The sequence below is a fragment of the Wolffia australiana genome, chromosome 2 (genome assembly GCF_029677425.1).
Source record: "Wolffia australiana isolate 7733 chromosome 2, ASM2967742v1".
NCBI classification, from domain to species: domain Eukaryota; kingdom Viridiplantae; phylum Streptophyta; class Magnoliopsida; order Alismatales; family Araceae; genus Wolffia; species Wolffia australiana.
This window is the reverse complement of record NC_135836.1, coordinates 26,395,139-26,410,519: the sequence shown is the minus strand read 5'-3', so window position 1 is coordinate 26,410,519 and position 15,381 is coordinate 26,395,139. Positions and strand designations below refer to the sequence as shown.

Below are 15,381 nucleotides of genomic sequence, written 5' to 3'. Positions count from 1 at the left end.
TGATAATTATTTCGAGAAATATGATTCTAATCATATCGTTTAGAACCCTCATTCTGAAAATACATTGATATTTGAAATAATCCTTGTACCCCTTGACATAATTGATTAATTATCTATCACTTTCAAAAGGTGTGAAATTATATTTTATCAATGCATAATTATTTTTTCAGGATATTTATGCATTTTCAAAATATGAAGGTTCAGCATTTTGATTTTGGGATCCTTGAAAATGATGAGCATGATAAGTGTCATGATTCTTAGAAACATGATAAGGGGAATACATAAACTTTCCATGACATGATTGACAACCAAAATGATATTTTGTGAATCTTAGCATGTCGCAAGAGGATCAAAATTTTCTTCATAGTATTCACAATTCCTTTAGAAAAATGAATTCATTTATTATAATTAAAATAAAAATATAAAAATAAATCTAAGAGTAATTATCAATGATATGGGTAAAAAAAATTTCGTTATGCCTCAAAAGATCTCTCCATCCCTAGCTGACTGAATTCAATTTCTGAAGAAATTGGTGTCTAAAAAGAATCATCAAACACTCTTAGAATCATCATTTTTATTCATTGATCCACATCATCCCCCAAAATTAAACAATGAAATATACATGTATAATAATTGGATGTTATGGTATTGATAAATTCAAATGTGGAGGGCTAAAATTATGTCACTGTTGAATTGAATTTAATCAATAAAATTTATAGACCAATACTCTTGTAATAATTCTAGATAGTGGATGAGTATAGGTTGTCTCCACGTGGAACAGATATTAGGGATTTAATTATCTCTAGATTGATTCGAGTATGATGAGAACAACTACATATAGTGTAAGAGGTAATGATGGAATGGCAATGATGAGATGAGAAGGAGGTACTGAGTATTAAACTAGGATGTAACATTATGTAAGAAGAGAAGTAGGAATGATAATATGAATAGGATGAACGGAATGGTGGGAGTAACATAGATGAAGACATGAGGGGAAGATGGTGGATTAGAAGATGAGTAATATCAGAAGGAGATAAAGTTCATGATTTAAGGATTGTGATTTAAATGGCAGAGAGAACAATGGATGAGATCACGATGACGTAGATGATGTGTTATGGTGATGATGGATGGTGATAGACTGAAGTTGAGGATATGATAAAGGTGATATGGATCTAACAAATGTATATGATAGAGAAAGACAATCTAAGGTAAGAGACTAACCTTAGATCCCTACGTTCCCCTAGGAGCAGAGTAATTTTTCTGATGCATATCAGCCTCTCCTCTTCATTTTTTACCTTCTCCAAGTACTCAAGAAACCAAGAAAACCTTGATGGACATTCAAAACCCTCACTCTCTTTAAATCTGCCTCTTTAGGAGGAATTAACTTCAAATATATTTTTTTGAAAGATCTAACCATATGGATGGATAAAGGAGATAAACACAAATATTCCCTTAAAATATCAACTGGGTCAACCTTTTGGATCGTCATATATTAAGCCCTGAAGTTGGATGATTCCTAGCTGTTGGTTAAATTCATTCCTTTCTCTCTCCTCACCCTACTTACAGAAGCCACATTGCTTTTACATTTTTTTTCTTTTCACATTGCACTAAATTCAAATGCTCAAATGCTCCCACATCACCCTCTATCAATAGCTAACGTTGCGCCACATGTCCCTACATGAAAATGACAAAAAAGGCATAATGATATATTTCAAAAATAAAAATAATAATAGAAAACAACTGTGACTTGGCAGTGCATCAGCGAGGGCCTCAACAACGCAATTTTTATCATGCGCAAAAATGAAGTGTCACTTGGATACATGTGTCAAGCCCAAGTGTGACTTGGATACATGAGTCTAGTGACACGTGGGATCGCCCCTGCAAATCTTGACTTGCGTGATGGATAAAATAAGCGAGAAAAGATAGGTTTTAAATGTGTCATCATCAGTTCAAGAGTGCAGATGGATAAAAAAATCTACAATTTTTTTATACGTCTGCACTCAGCACCATCTGCAATTTTTTATTGCAAAAAAATAAAGAATAATAAAAGGTGTTCATAATTATTAGTCATTATGACACTGCTAATCATGATGCCTTAATGGCATATTTTCTATGTTTGGTTGATGCCAAGCACTAATTAAATTAAATGATTGGTTAATGCATATAAATAACAAGAATAAATTAATGGCCACAATTCAATGAATCAAATGGCAACATGTGCCCCAATGAAAAGTAAACCCAAACATACATTAATAAATTTGCATAAATTAAATATAAATAACCATATTTTTCTGCTGAGAAGATTCATACCTCCATGAATACTCTGACGCAATGTCAAAAAATAATGGAAATGTTATACTCTGATGCATTTTTTCTTTCAGAATATAACTTTAGAAAATCCCTAAAATACTTCAAAATTCAATAATTTCAAAACATGGTTCTAAAAATTGATTTAATCGTGTTAGGCTGATAACACACACATATAAACAAGTTAATGCAAATAAACATGCAAATCATGTTTATCAGGGACCTTTTAAAATGATTTGTTACGCTAAAGATTACGTAAAATGTTGATGGTCGCCATTTGACAAATCAAATGGCAACAAGTTGCATGGAGATGATTGAACCCAAAAGGTCATTTTTAAGTGACATAAATTAATTATAGGTTAGAAAAATAAAAACTATATTTTCTGACTAATAAAAATAATATCTTCCTGAATTTTACATGAGAAATGTTTTACAAAATCATATTCAGACTCAAAGAATTACATAATTCAAAATATGGCGTTAAACATTCACAAATAACAACTAAAAGCAAAAAAATCAACAAAACATTCGACAAATAAATTTAATAATTTGTAGGCTCGAATAATACGCATATGTAAGCGTAATTTAATGCATGTAAACAAGTAAATATGCTCATATTTATCCACTAAAAATGCTTGTTATCAGAAGAGTTTTTTAGCATATTCCACAACTTTGGCCAAAGACTTCATTGCATCATTGTACCAGAGTTGTCTCGTCTTCTATCAAGAATGTCATTAATCAACGTTAGACACCCCATCTTTACAGTTTATTAATGTTCATGAAATTTTTGTTGCACACGAGCTAAGACTATTTAGAATATCATGAGTAAGAACTCGTAGATCATAGAAAAAGGAAAGCTTTCCTTTTTGTATACTTTTTGGTATCTTAACAATCAAAATGATTGACAACTTAATATCATACCACTTATGAATTCATACAAATTGATTCATTGAACTCTTTACACTAAAGAACTCCAAATATCTATTTTAGTTTTTTCACACTAATAGTTCCATAATCTACCACACTCATTGTATCTGTGTATTTTGATGCTCTTCTTGAGTATCATTTGATTTATATGCAAGCTTAGGTGCCAGTGGTCTTCGTCAAATCGGCCATCTCCTATGTGTAAGGCTCTCAAATAACATAGGGCATAATTAAACTTAACATCTTAGTAGGTGATTCTTATTAGAATTGATGTGTTGCGCAATCATTTTAGAATGATTTACATGATACATCTACTACCATGGTGAAGGATTTAACTTTATTGATGGAGCAAGAGACCCACTCCATCATAGATGCCGCCGAAGCCCACACCATCGCCATCGACAGCCATCGGTTTGCGCCCAGCCAGATCGACACGCCGCCGAAGGCACACCCGCGCTCTTAAGTTTGGGCCATAACCACACGCATGTCCCTTTTTTCTTTTCAAACCTCTGTTTTCATCTTGTTATTTGTTTCTATTTTAAGGGGAGAGCCCTCTCTAATGGATCCCCCTAAGTGGACCCTTTTCTAGGGCACACTACAATTCCTATATAGGGAATGGAGTGTTTGCCCTAAAGTCTTAGGTGAAAGTTGAATATTTTTTGAAAGAACTCCAAATCTTGAGAGGGAAAGGGGAAGAAGAAGGAAGAGGAGAAGGGAAAAAAGGAGGACAGAGAGAGAGAGCCGCCGCCACCGTACGGATGCCACCGCTGATGCCAGTTTGCAAAACCGCGCCGCCAGATCGCTACCGCCTCCGCCGATTTGCCACCGAGCACCGCCCACACCGCCTGTGCCGCTGTGTAATGCCTCACACACCGCCATGCCGCCACACCACCTGCGCCGTGTTTGTGCCGCCATCACCCCCCCCCTCGCCGCCACCCCCGCCACCCGTGCTGCACATGTTGTTGCCGAGTGTCGCCTGGGCCGCCGCTCACTCTGCCTTCACAGCTGACTGCGCAGCACGTGCTGTCGCTGAGCGCCGCCCGCACTGTCTGTGCCATCAATCCGCACCGTGCCGCCGTCTGATCCTCGCCCGCCTCACTGCTGAAAGCCGACTACGTCGTCGCCGAGTGCCGCCTATGCCGCACATGCCATTGTTGTGTGTTGTCGCCCTCTGTCGCTGCTGCCGATGAGCCACCGTCGCCTCCGAACCGTCGTTGCCGTCACAGAGCTGCCACCGCCACCAATGAGCCTCTGTCGGCCGACGTCGAGTCATTGCCGCCGCGCCACCTCCGTCACGCCGCTACCGCCGCGCCCAGCACCTTGGCCACACCTCCCCTGCTCCTGTGTCATGATTCCTGAGTCGTGTCAACGCCGTCAGCCGAGCGACGTCATGTCCATCTTCAGCACAGCTCCACCGACTCCCCCCCCCCGGTTCCTGCATTAGTAAATACCACGACTACGGGACAACAACACCATAGAGGTACCTCGCCCCCTCGCCCGCTAGTTAAATTATCTTTTGTCGTATATCTTTCGATTGCACTCCACAATGCTTGGGTTAGAATAAATGAGAGGATAAATGGACATGAGAGAACCTACCGAGTGTTTTTCCTGGGTGCGGGCCGAGCCAATCCATTACGTGAGAGCACCCACAGACTCAGTCCGTTCGGCGCCGTAGATACCGTCGTCGCTCCGATGAGGGTCAGGAGGTCACCGTTATTGTCATCGGTCGCTCAACCCAGAGCCCGGAGCTTGGCGAACCCCATGAGTCGGGGCATGTACGTACATCCGCCTAGGAGTCTTCGCAACACGTAGTCGCATATCTGTAGATCCATACCCGATGGACGAGGTCTGCTATCACCCCAGTATTTGAGGATCGCCTCAATACCTAACCGGACGATGTCCAGCATCAAACCGGTATCCGAGCATCGTCTCGGTACCCTCGGGCTAACGTCACTGACGTTATCCTGCATCATCTTAGAATCAGAGCATCATCTCAAAACCGAACAGATGACATCCCCGACGACGTCCGACATCATTCATCTTCTTCCTCGATTCAAATTCCTTTAACACGGAGGGCATATCATGTATATCATATTGATTGCACATTCATCTAAGTGTACATATTGCTGCATAAGATTATGATGATTTGGAATCTCTTTAAGAGAGACTCTTAGGGTCATTGTTAAAAAATTATCATCTGTCCAAAGGGCTTTTTACGTCTCTTAGTTCTAGGGATCACATACAAAACCATGATGAATCAACCTTGCTGACATTAGATATAATATTTGAGAAGGATTTAAACAGATGTTATCATTGCTGCATAAGATTTTGAACTATTTTTTCAAAAAGCACCCACTATATGTTGTAAAATATGTCCCAACAGATAGCTATAGGATCTGTCATGTTCATGATGAATAGCACAATATAGTTTTATTCTTTTGCGATATTTCAACTAAATATGCTTCGAATAAGAATATTTGAATCACTTGTTGAACAACTAATGACCATAGAATTATGGTCACATTGAGATTCATTCAGTCATTGAATGTTTTTATAGAATTAAGTTATAAGCATCACATGTCATTATAATGAGTTTTGTTTTTGAAAAAAAAGGTTACGGTTATAGTATTAATTACAGATTTTCTCTCTTTTTGGATTGTCATTTCCATGTTCATAGGGAGGACACTAGGCCCCCTATTATTTTTTACACATCGATCTGGATAATGGATTGTCACTGCGGCAACAAACACCTCAGAACACTGTATGAGGCACCTTTGATCATTACGTTGTTGATAAAGGTGTATAATCTGTGGCATTATTAAATCAAATAGGACATGTGATTATCAGGTAACCTTTCCTTAGTTTTTTCTATCAGTTGCAAGATCATCCTCTGGAAGAACTCCGCAAGTTTTGACGGCCTCGGGTTTGTCATCTCACCTTGTCAGACTTTTTACCATTCACTTAAACTGGAGGTGATGAAGGTTTGCGCTGGAATTTCAAGTTTTGATGTCAAACTCTCTTATATGCTCTCCCATATTCACCGGGATTCAAGCATCCAGACTAACCACAAACATATCCTTTGATTTCTTAGTGAAGGATGTGAAACCAAATTATTCAATTTCGATTTTAGCTATATTCGCTGGTAAATTAGTGAAAGGTAATCATAAAGCAAAGAACGAATGGAAAGTTACGACATATAACTACAACAGTCTGGCCACGTTTCACAGCCGATTCGGTACTACACCGTACGTCGTTACATTCAACAACCTGAGAACATCTCCTCAGCGTTGGGAAGCAAACCGAAACAACATCTTCTTTGCTTTGGGAACCCATTTTCATTCAAAACAAAATACAATAAATCGATTTTCCAAAGGAAGTCGAAAAAGTCCAGAGACAAGAAAGAGGGAAAAGGATTCGTGGAAAGATATGTAGGGCCCCAATGGAGCACGCTGATGCAGGATCGTAGATGCAACGGCATGTAACGAAGGGCCAGCAATAATTTCCCAGGCAAGTAACTGTAACAGCCACAAATGTTTTTGGCAGGTACATGACTAAGCCCGGCAAGTAGAAAATACGCTCTATAGTTGAAACTCGATTTGAGCGATGAGTTCGTATCATGAAAGTATAACCTTGACCGGCGAACTACGTTAATCGGAACTTAAAATGGAAGGGTTGCAGCAGGTTTAGATACTACGTTAATCGAACACGAGAGAGAATCAGAACGAGCAGAGACACAACAACATGACGAAACGGCACGTAGACGTCGATGGACTGGAGGCAGCTAACGCGAAAGTACAGAAAGAGAATTCGGTGGCGCCGATGAGTAGTGTCGACATTCACTCTACTTGATTCATCGCGATGAAACCGAATTAAAAGACGATGACTGAACCAGAAGGATTTATCGACGTCCCCATTTCGAGAAAGAGGTGAATGCGTGCAAACAACCTGAAGGGTCAGACAATACAAAATTATACTTCGAGAGCGGGGATTATACTAACACTCAAAGAAAGAAATTTCAATGAAGACGAGATGCAAGCCGAAAGATGCAAAATCGCAATATTTGCGACGTTGAATCCTGAAAAGGCGCTCCAACCCTAGCCGACAGTGGAAAATCAGCTAAGGAAGGCGAAAATTCTTTATAAGGCAGAGGCTAGAACTTTCTGGAGACGTTCTGAAACGCTTGGAATACGTGGACAAGATCCAACGTTACGTCGACCTGCAAACTTGCATCCGACGGTCACCAGGCGCCGCAGAGGGATTGGGAATTTCGGAAAGTTTTTAATTCAAATATTATAACGTTATTTAAATTTCATACTCTTCTCTGTCTGAAGAAAATGAAATATTACTCGGTTAACTTACATAAAAATTAATATAAAGTCATATTATATTAGATTGACGTAGAGTCCGTAAAGCTACTATGCCGTTGACATCGGCAAATTGTCATCGCCTAACTCACTCCGTTAATAGTACATGTTAATCTATCAAAACTCTTCATTCAATGACTCAGTATTAAACCACGCTGATAAATCCCACGCAAGTCCTTTGGGATAACTAGACTCCCAACCACAGTATACAACTGTTCTTCTATTGCATATGGGGATTAAAAAGTGCCATCAAGATAGTTCAGATTATTAAAATATTAATGTCAAATATAAAGTACAACGTCATGCTCCGGACAACCACATATAGATGCATAATGCTGCCATAGAAAGAATTACCTAGGATTTTTGTCATAGAAAGAATTACATAAAAAGAGAGCCACATATTTTACTATGCAAAGACACCCAATGGTCCGATCTCCGTGTGCATTCAACGTAGATCAACTATCTTGACTGATATTCTCAAATAATTAGACAATAGACATGCTCTAGATTGATTACATTTTGAGAAAACTTCCAACCCCAAAACCCGCGCTGCAGACTAGATCATATTTGATCAGGTTTGATCATTATACTAACCGACCTATCACAATGTCGTAGATTGGATCATAAAAAAATAGTGTTCTCCTGTCTGATAATCATTTGATATCTGATATTGAATAATACACTATTCCATGGCTGTTTGCTATCCTGTTCTCAAATAATATATGGGATATATATTGGATACTTACCCAATGTATGAGACGATAAGAGAAGAAGTATGCAGCTCCAAGTCTTGGAGAGGATGAGAATGAGAAAGAACCAAGAAGAAGAATAAGAAGAATAAGAGAGAATGGAGGAGCATGGGGTAGTGGAAAGAAAGTATTGTTCTCGCACACAGTAAGTAGGTTTCTCCCGCTTAGTGGGACCCACCTTTGACTGTGAGTTCGCAACATTAAAAAATATAAATATCTGGATCTCGAATATTCGCAACTGGACGTCTATTTTGAGAATGATGCTACAAGTGTTTTGGTAGATTGGAACTTCTGATTACATAGGGGTAAGGTCCTTGTGATCAGTTTGATGAGATGCATCAGATCAATCGCCCCTCGTGGATAAGATCATGATTGATAAACTCAGAATTAGGGTACAAACAAAGTTGCTGAGAATTTGAGTTTAATCAATAAAATATATTGATCTATACTTGTAAATAATTTGCTTAGCAAGAGACGAGTAAAGGTCATCTCCACATGGAACATATGTCGGGAAGAAAATTCTTTTGGTCGGGAAGAAATCAGGATTACGTAGAGTGTACAAGTTAGTGAATAGGGAGAGATAGTGGTTACGATAGAATTAGGAGTCTAATTATGGTCTTAGAAATTAGGGTTTATGATGGATGAGGTTGGAGAGATGAACGCATAATGGCCGCATGATTGGTAATGGATATGGTGACGAAGGTGGCGATATCGAGATGGGATGATAAGTTAAATAAAGAGGTTGCAATATCTGTTGGCTTAGCTGAGAAAGATAGGTGTAAGCAATGAGATTGACATAGCATAAGAGTGGGCGTCAAATGGTTGAGAGTGGATAATACTGGACGATGACGGAGGTGCATGAAGTATGGTAATGGATGAAGATGATGGCAAAGATGGTCGATGGAGAAGATAGCTAAACTAACTAAATGTGTTGGAGAATAATTAATGTAAGCCGAACGACTAACCTTAGTTCCCTATATTTCGCCAGGATCACGGCATTTTCCTGCTACAGATCAACCTCCTCACTTATCTGTTGAACCTCTACAAGCATCGGAGATGCCAAGGAACACTTGATGGACCTTCAAACTTCACTTTCTTTCAATCTGCCTCTCTAAGAGGGAGTGATCTTAAAGATATTTCTTTACAAAAATCCAAGACTCAATGTATGAGTCAAGCTGTATGAATGGATAGAGGATAGAAAGACAAAGCTTCCCTTGAAATTTCAGCTAAATCCGCGTTCTGGATTGTCATATATGAAGCATGGAAGTTGGATCATTCCTACTCGTTGATTTAATTCAAATATTTATCTCTCCTCGTCCTCATCAGTGCCCACACATCATTTGGTTAGGGTTTTGTCTCGTCTGGCATTAAATGAAATGGTTGGTTGAGATTCTGCCTCATCATTCATGATTAACAGCTCTCATTGCACCACGTGTTGCCCTGGGAAAAAGACATAACAGGATAATAATATTATTTAAATATATCATGACATACTAGCTCACACCTGAAGTGGCAACGCGTCAATGCATGCCACATCAGAGCCTTTTCCTTTTAAGCAAATGAGGGTATGACACATGTGCACCATGTGTACACGTGGCATGCACACGTACACATGGCACCATGTGCGGTGTGACACGTCGGCGCCAACCGCAAAAATTTTACCAATGAATCTGGACGAAAATCAAAATTCCAAAAGTCGCACCTCGTTTGTCATGCAACATTTATTAAAAAAGGCTCTTTTATTTATTCGTCCACATCAGCCTACGTCTGAAAAAGTTAAATGTGATTTCGTTATTCATTAAATGCACTTATGGCAACGCTAATTGCGATGCCAAAACTGTTTAGCTCTATGATTGGTTGTCGCTAATCATTATCACTAGCTATGATACGTCGTCGTTCGATTTGTTGAATGGTAACACGTGGCGTCGCAAAATTAAAGCCCTAAAATATATCCTAAAATCTATATTTCATAGAATAAAGTCCCAAAATATAAATAAATATAAATTTTGACTTAGAAAAATCATACATGTTTTAGAAAAATATAAATTAGTCTCCTAATTGGGTTTTAAATCATACATAGTTGCAACTATTAATGTCTGAAATTTGATGATTTACCAGAACACTCTTTAGTTTAGGGTCGCCGACAGCTTCAGATCCTCTTTGAGCCGAGCTTTCTTTTCAGATAAGTCCTGATCATACTCTCAGTTCTCAGCTTCTAGTCTTCTCCTTTCAGATTAAAAAATCGTCACTTTTCTCAACCAAGAGTTCCAAGTAGAATCAGAACAATTTGAAGGAAGTTTTACTCTCCCATTGGTGCTAAAATTTGATTTTAACAACAATGAATCCCCCTTTATCCTGGCAGCCAAATCCTGATTTTTAGAGGCATGAGCTCAGACCATAACATCCCTCAATTATGGGATCATTCCCTCTTGTATTTCAGCATCAATCGGCGGACATCCGCACTCTCGTCACCGAAATTTAGTCATCAGTGACGAGAACACTGGCGAGAGGTAAGCTGAAAAACCCCCCATCGACTGTTAGATCTCTGTCTTGGAGGGTTTAACAGCTATGATTAGATCGTAGCCATGGACCCTCTTTTCCTTGGTGTCCTCGCACAACATCATCTCCTCCACATGACAGCTTTTCATTGGTCCGCGTCAGCCGCTGCCACTGATTTGGCACGCGTAAAAAAAAGAGAGATGTATCAAAAGAATGTCAATTATACTGACCGTTCAACCTTCTTAGAGAAGATCAACAGTCAGGATTAAAACATTCGTTATAAAGAAAAACCCATTCTGACTCAAGCTTTGGGCTGGGTCATGAGAAGCCCGATATTGGCTTCCTCTATAAATCAGTATTACGACGGGTCGCGGGCCTTGCACAAGGTGATGTGACCATCCGTGTTTAATATATCAACTGTGAATCATATTACATTTTATTTCAAGTTGTCAATTGAAGTCGTAAACTAAACACAACGACGTGCCACCTGAGAGAGAGAGGGAGACTCACATAAGATTTATTGGAAAGAAAAGGCCAAACTTAGGTCTACTAAGATCTAAATTAAAATTGAACACACCTTTTTGTGATGTTTAGTGACTGTGTATGGTGACACGATGATGGGTTTGGTGAAAATGACATACTGTGATTATTTTTTTTTGTAAAATTTAGGGACGAGTGATGTGACGAGGGACTTGATGAATAATCCATCTTAGTTTGTCATTTCACCAGTTGTCAACCATACATCAATGTCATGTCCCATCACGTTTAGGCCGTGTCAAACCCTAAGTAGTATTATGTTATATAACTATAAATAACAGAAAAGCTTATTGATACTAGCTAGTCTCTTTTGCGATGAATATGGGGATTCTGAGATCAAATCAGAACTATGCTCAGATCAGCAATATGATCATGATTGTGGTTGCCGATCTAATCATGGTTGGCATTCTAGGCATAGTCCTGCAGCATCAAGGGATGGCCTGATCACGAGAGGTTGCTCGGTCGTTACGCAGTGCAGTTCAAAATTTTGAACCAGCCTTATTAAAGTTTGTATGGTTCTGGGGATATTTTTTTTTAATGAATAAGAAAAACAGGGGCCAGCTCGCTGCGGATGCCACCGTTGCACCCCTTCCGCCCTGCTCCATCCCTTCTATTCTTGTTCCACCCATTCCACAATTCCATTGTGCACCTACCTTGGCAAGCCTTACAGCGGTCACTATTCCGTCCAATTTTATTAAATTCAATTCCACACTTCAAGGAACAGTAATTATACTACAGAAATATAGTATCTATAACACTTAAAAATAATAAAATATAATATCACATTTTTCCAGTTTTTAGTCTATTTCAAACACAGACCGGAGGTTTTGGAGTGGTCGGAGAAAAGGGAATCGGGTCCGGTAAAGCCCAACAACGTTCTTAATCCAAGAGATGAAGATTGATAATCCAAGAGAAGAATCGGGGCAGACGGAACGGGTGTTGTAAGACTGTAAGTTTGTAACAGTGAGATGAAGTAAATCCAACTGCAAAAAAAATGTCCAACTCCACGCCGCGGCGCCTGCCCATGTCTCTAAAGTCTAGACCCGAAACATACTACTTGATCGGCCGTCTCCTCAAGTATCAATCTGCCTAAGAAAATGAGACGTCGAGGAAGAAAATGAGACGACAAATCAAATAAATCCCCTAGCTGACTGCTCTGCTGTTCCTGCTCCTGCTCCTACTTCTTTGTCTCTCCCTCTCTCTAGTCGATCATCAGCGATTGGGCATCAGTGGCACGGGGCGCGCCGTCGTCCCCCTCCTCGTCGCTGCTGCTGGGACACGGCGGGGGCCGACACGTGGTGTCCGAATGCGCGCTGATGACGGTGGGCAGGTCGGCGGCGCGGAGCTCCCTGCGGCGGAGATAGTCGAGCAGCTCGCAGGACTTGGCGGCGAGATCGAGGCGGCGCGGGCCGGCGTCCGGCGGCGGCGCGGCGTGGCCGACCCGGTTGCGCATCTCGACGACCTTCTTGTGGGAGTTGGAGTGGACCGCCGGCACGAAGGTGGGGCTGGCCGCCGGCCTGTACTCGGGGAAGAGCCGCCCCGACTTGTAGCGCACCCCGCACGCGTTGCAGAGCGTCTTCGGCCCCAGCGGCCCCGCCCGCCACTGCGGCGTCTTCGTCACTTCGCAGTGCATGCACTTCCTCGCCGTCACCCCCGCCGCCGCGCACGACGTCGTCGCCGCCGCCTCGCCCTCCTCCTCCTCCTCCGCCGCCGCTTCCTCCTTCTTCGGCTTCTTCTTCCTCCGCTTCTTCTTCGTCTGGGTTTCGCCCGGGAACTCCGACTCGCCCTCGGGCTCCGCCGGGGCGCAGTCGGCGGCGGCGGGGAGCGCCGCGGCGTCGGCGTCGGCCGCGGGGGACGGCGGCAGCGCGATGACGATGGGCGCCCGCACGGGGCAGCTCGGCGGGCGGGGCCGCTTGCTGCGGGAGCGCGCCGGCACGCTGACCGGCTCGGGCGGGCTCCAGGGCGCCGCCGCCGCGGCCGCGTTGGGGGCGGACCCGGCGGAGGACGTCGGCGAGGACGAGGACCGGCCGCAGAGCGGGAAGATGCCGTGCTCCAGCACCGAGACCGGGCTCGAGCTCCGAAAGATGAGCCACTGGTCTATCATCTCGGGCGGGACCTCCGACGGCGTCGGCTTCTGGTCCTTGTCGGCGGCGGCGGCGGCGGCGGCGGCGGCGTTGGTCGCGAGGACCGCGGCGCCGGCGCAGGGCACGAAGCGCAGGCCGTCGGAGGAGTAGGACTCCTCGCAGAAATTGGAGAGCCACTCCAGCTGAGTCGCGTCGGCGTCGTCGCACTGCCAGAGGCATAGATGGGCCAATTAGAGCGGAGCCGGCGAGAGGGAGAGGGGGGAGAATTCTCGAGTCTTACCAGCAGCCCCTCGGGGAGGACGTCGGAGGCGGTGGCGGCGTCGCCGGAGAAGGTGGCGGCGGCGGAGGAGGAGGGGTGCATGTTGAGGGAGGCGGCGGGGGAGGGGCGGGGGCTGTCCGGGACGAGGGCGGAGACGTCGGGGTCCTTGATGTCGAGGAAGATGTCTTCGAGGCTGAAGATGGAGCGGTCGCCGAAGGCGGTCATCATCAGGTCTTCATGGTCGGCCAGGGCCGCGTCGTCGGGCCAGCTGCCGCCCACCGCCGTCATCTTCGTGGGAAAGTCGTGCCGGGTCGGCTACTCCAACGCTGCAAGCAGAGGGGAGGAGCCAAAGCATGGTAAGCCACCCGCGATACTCTTCTACTCTTTCCTCCTCGCGAGAGGAGATTACGGACGAGGAGGAGGTGTCGCTGCTTCCATAAATAGCATCAACTGGGCCACATTTGGTGGTCTCTCGCTCTCTCTCTCTCTTTAAATCTCTCTCTCTATCTCTCTCTTACTACATATATATATATATATATATATATACCTCTTCGGGAGTTGGAGAAAGAAAGCTTTGACGTCGCAAGCAGGAGGCCGAGTCCGACGGTGGGTGCGAGCAGGGCGGGGGAGTAACCGGTTAAGAAAGGGAGAGAATGGGGAACAGCTAAGCGGAGCGCGTCAACGCCACCCGAGGCCCGGCGGGCCGGCGGGGCCCAGCGGTGTAGTTACCGTGGGCCCGACGCGTGGTCCGGCCCAGGAGGTTCAAAAGTCACCTCCACCGTCTCGACTTTTGACACGGGTTTTAACTGCCGGATGGGGACCGCTCTTCAAAAGAACGAACACGTCGGTCGCGCGCGTCGCGGCCGTCGGATGGCGATCCAACGGGGGTCGGCCGATTGTCCCGGCTCGCGTCGCAAACTTGGAACGGAAGTGTCCTCGTCCGCGGTAAAACTCTGACCGCCGGAGAACGGCAGCGATGGACGCGTCAACTAAGCCTGTCGTCGTCGACCGCGGATATCCCGGCGGCGATCGCCAGGAAACCGTCGAAATTGTCCAAGGCGGACGCGGCGGGGGCCTAGTGGAGGCCAATTCACCCTCTAAACCCGAGCAAGAAGAGGAGAGAGTAGCGAGGGAATTGAGGTCCGAGACGATACCTTCGTGAAGCAACTCTTCTTCTTCTTCTTCTTCTTCTTCTTCTTCTGCTTTGACTGAGGAAGTCGGAGGAGAATGCAGGATAGGATGGGAAGGAGTGAAGGGAGGGAGTGAGAGAGGATCTCGGGGAGGATACCGGCTCTACTGTTGTCTTCCTGCTCTCTCTAGCTCTGCCGGGGGAAGGAGGGAGAGTTGGGGGGGGGGGAAGGATAGTAAAGTAAGGAAGAGGTGAGGTGGGATGTCACCGGCACGGTGCTACTTCTAGCACTGGCGGCGTGTGCACGAGCGATGTCACTGCTCTCTCTCTCTCTCTCTCTCTCTCTTAAAGGCATAAACTCAGAGTCAGGCAGACACACACACACACACTCTCTCTCTCTCTCTCTCTAATTGTTTGGGGTGGGGTCCTCTGCTCTCGCTTGGCGGCTGTTGCGCGCCTGCTGAAATGGTCGCGTTCCTCAGTCTGGCGGAGGGATTTGTATTATTTCCCGCTGGGAATCTGATGTCTA

The 15,381-nt window shown here is 44.0% G+C and overlaps 1 protein-coding gene across 2 annotated transcripts; it reads right to left on the bottom strand.

The window, feature by feature from the left end:
• Positions 1-12,256: 12,256 nt before the first annotated feature.
• On the bottom strand, positions 12,257-15,099 carry LOC144700288 (uncharacterized). Of its 2 annotated transcripts, XM_078571790.1 has the most exons (4): positions 14,878-15,099; positions 14,271-14,798; positions 13,745-14,049; positions 12,257-13,670 (listed from the first exon to the last, which is right to left on the bottom strand). In XM_078571790.1, the coding sequence occupies exons 3-4, from the start codon at positions 14,009-14,011 to the stop codon at positions 12,582-12,584; spliced, it is 1,356 nt and encodes a 451-aa protein (XP_078427916.1). In that variant the 5' UTR covers positions 14,012-14,049; positions 14,271-14,798; positions 14,878-15,099; the 3' UTR covers positions 12,257-12,581. The 2 variants fall into 2 exon arrangements, with proteins under 2 accessions (XP_078427916.1, XP_078427915.1); XM_078571789.1 differs by lacking the exon at positions 14,271-14,798.
• Between the last annotated feature and the right edge of the window lie 282 nt (positions 15,100-15,381).

Coding starts and splice junctions, on each gene's coding strand:
- LOC144700288 (XM_078571790.1), bottom strand. CDS start 14,011: ATGACGGCGGTGGGCGGCAGCTGGCCCGACGACGCGGCCCTGGCCGAC. Junction 13,671..13,744: donor TCCTCCCCGAGGGGCTGCTG/GTAAGACTCGAG, acceptor TGCCTCTGGCAG/TGCGACGACGCCGACGCGAC.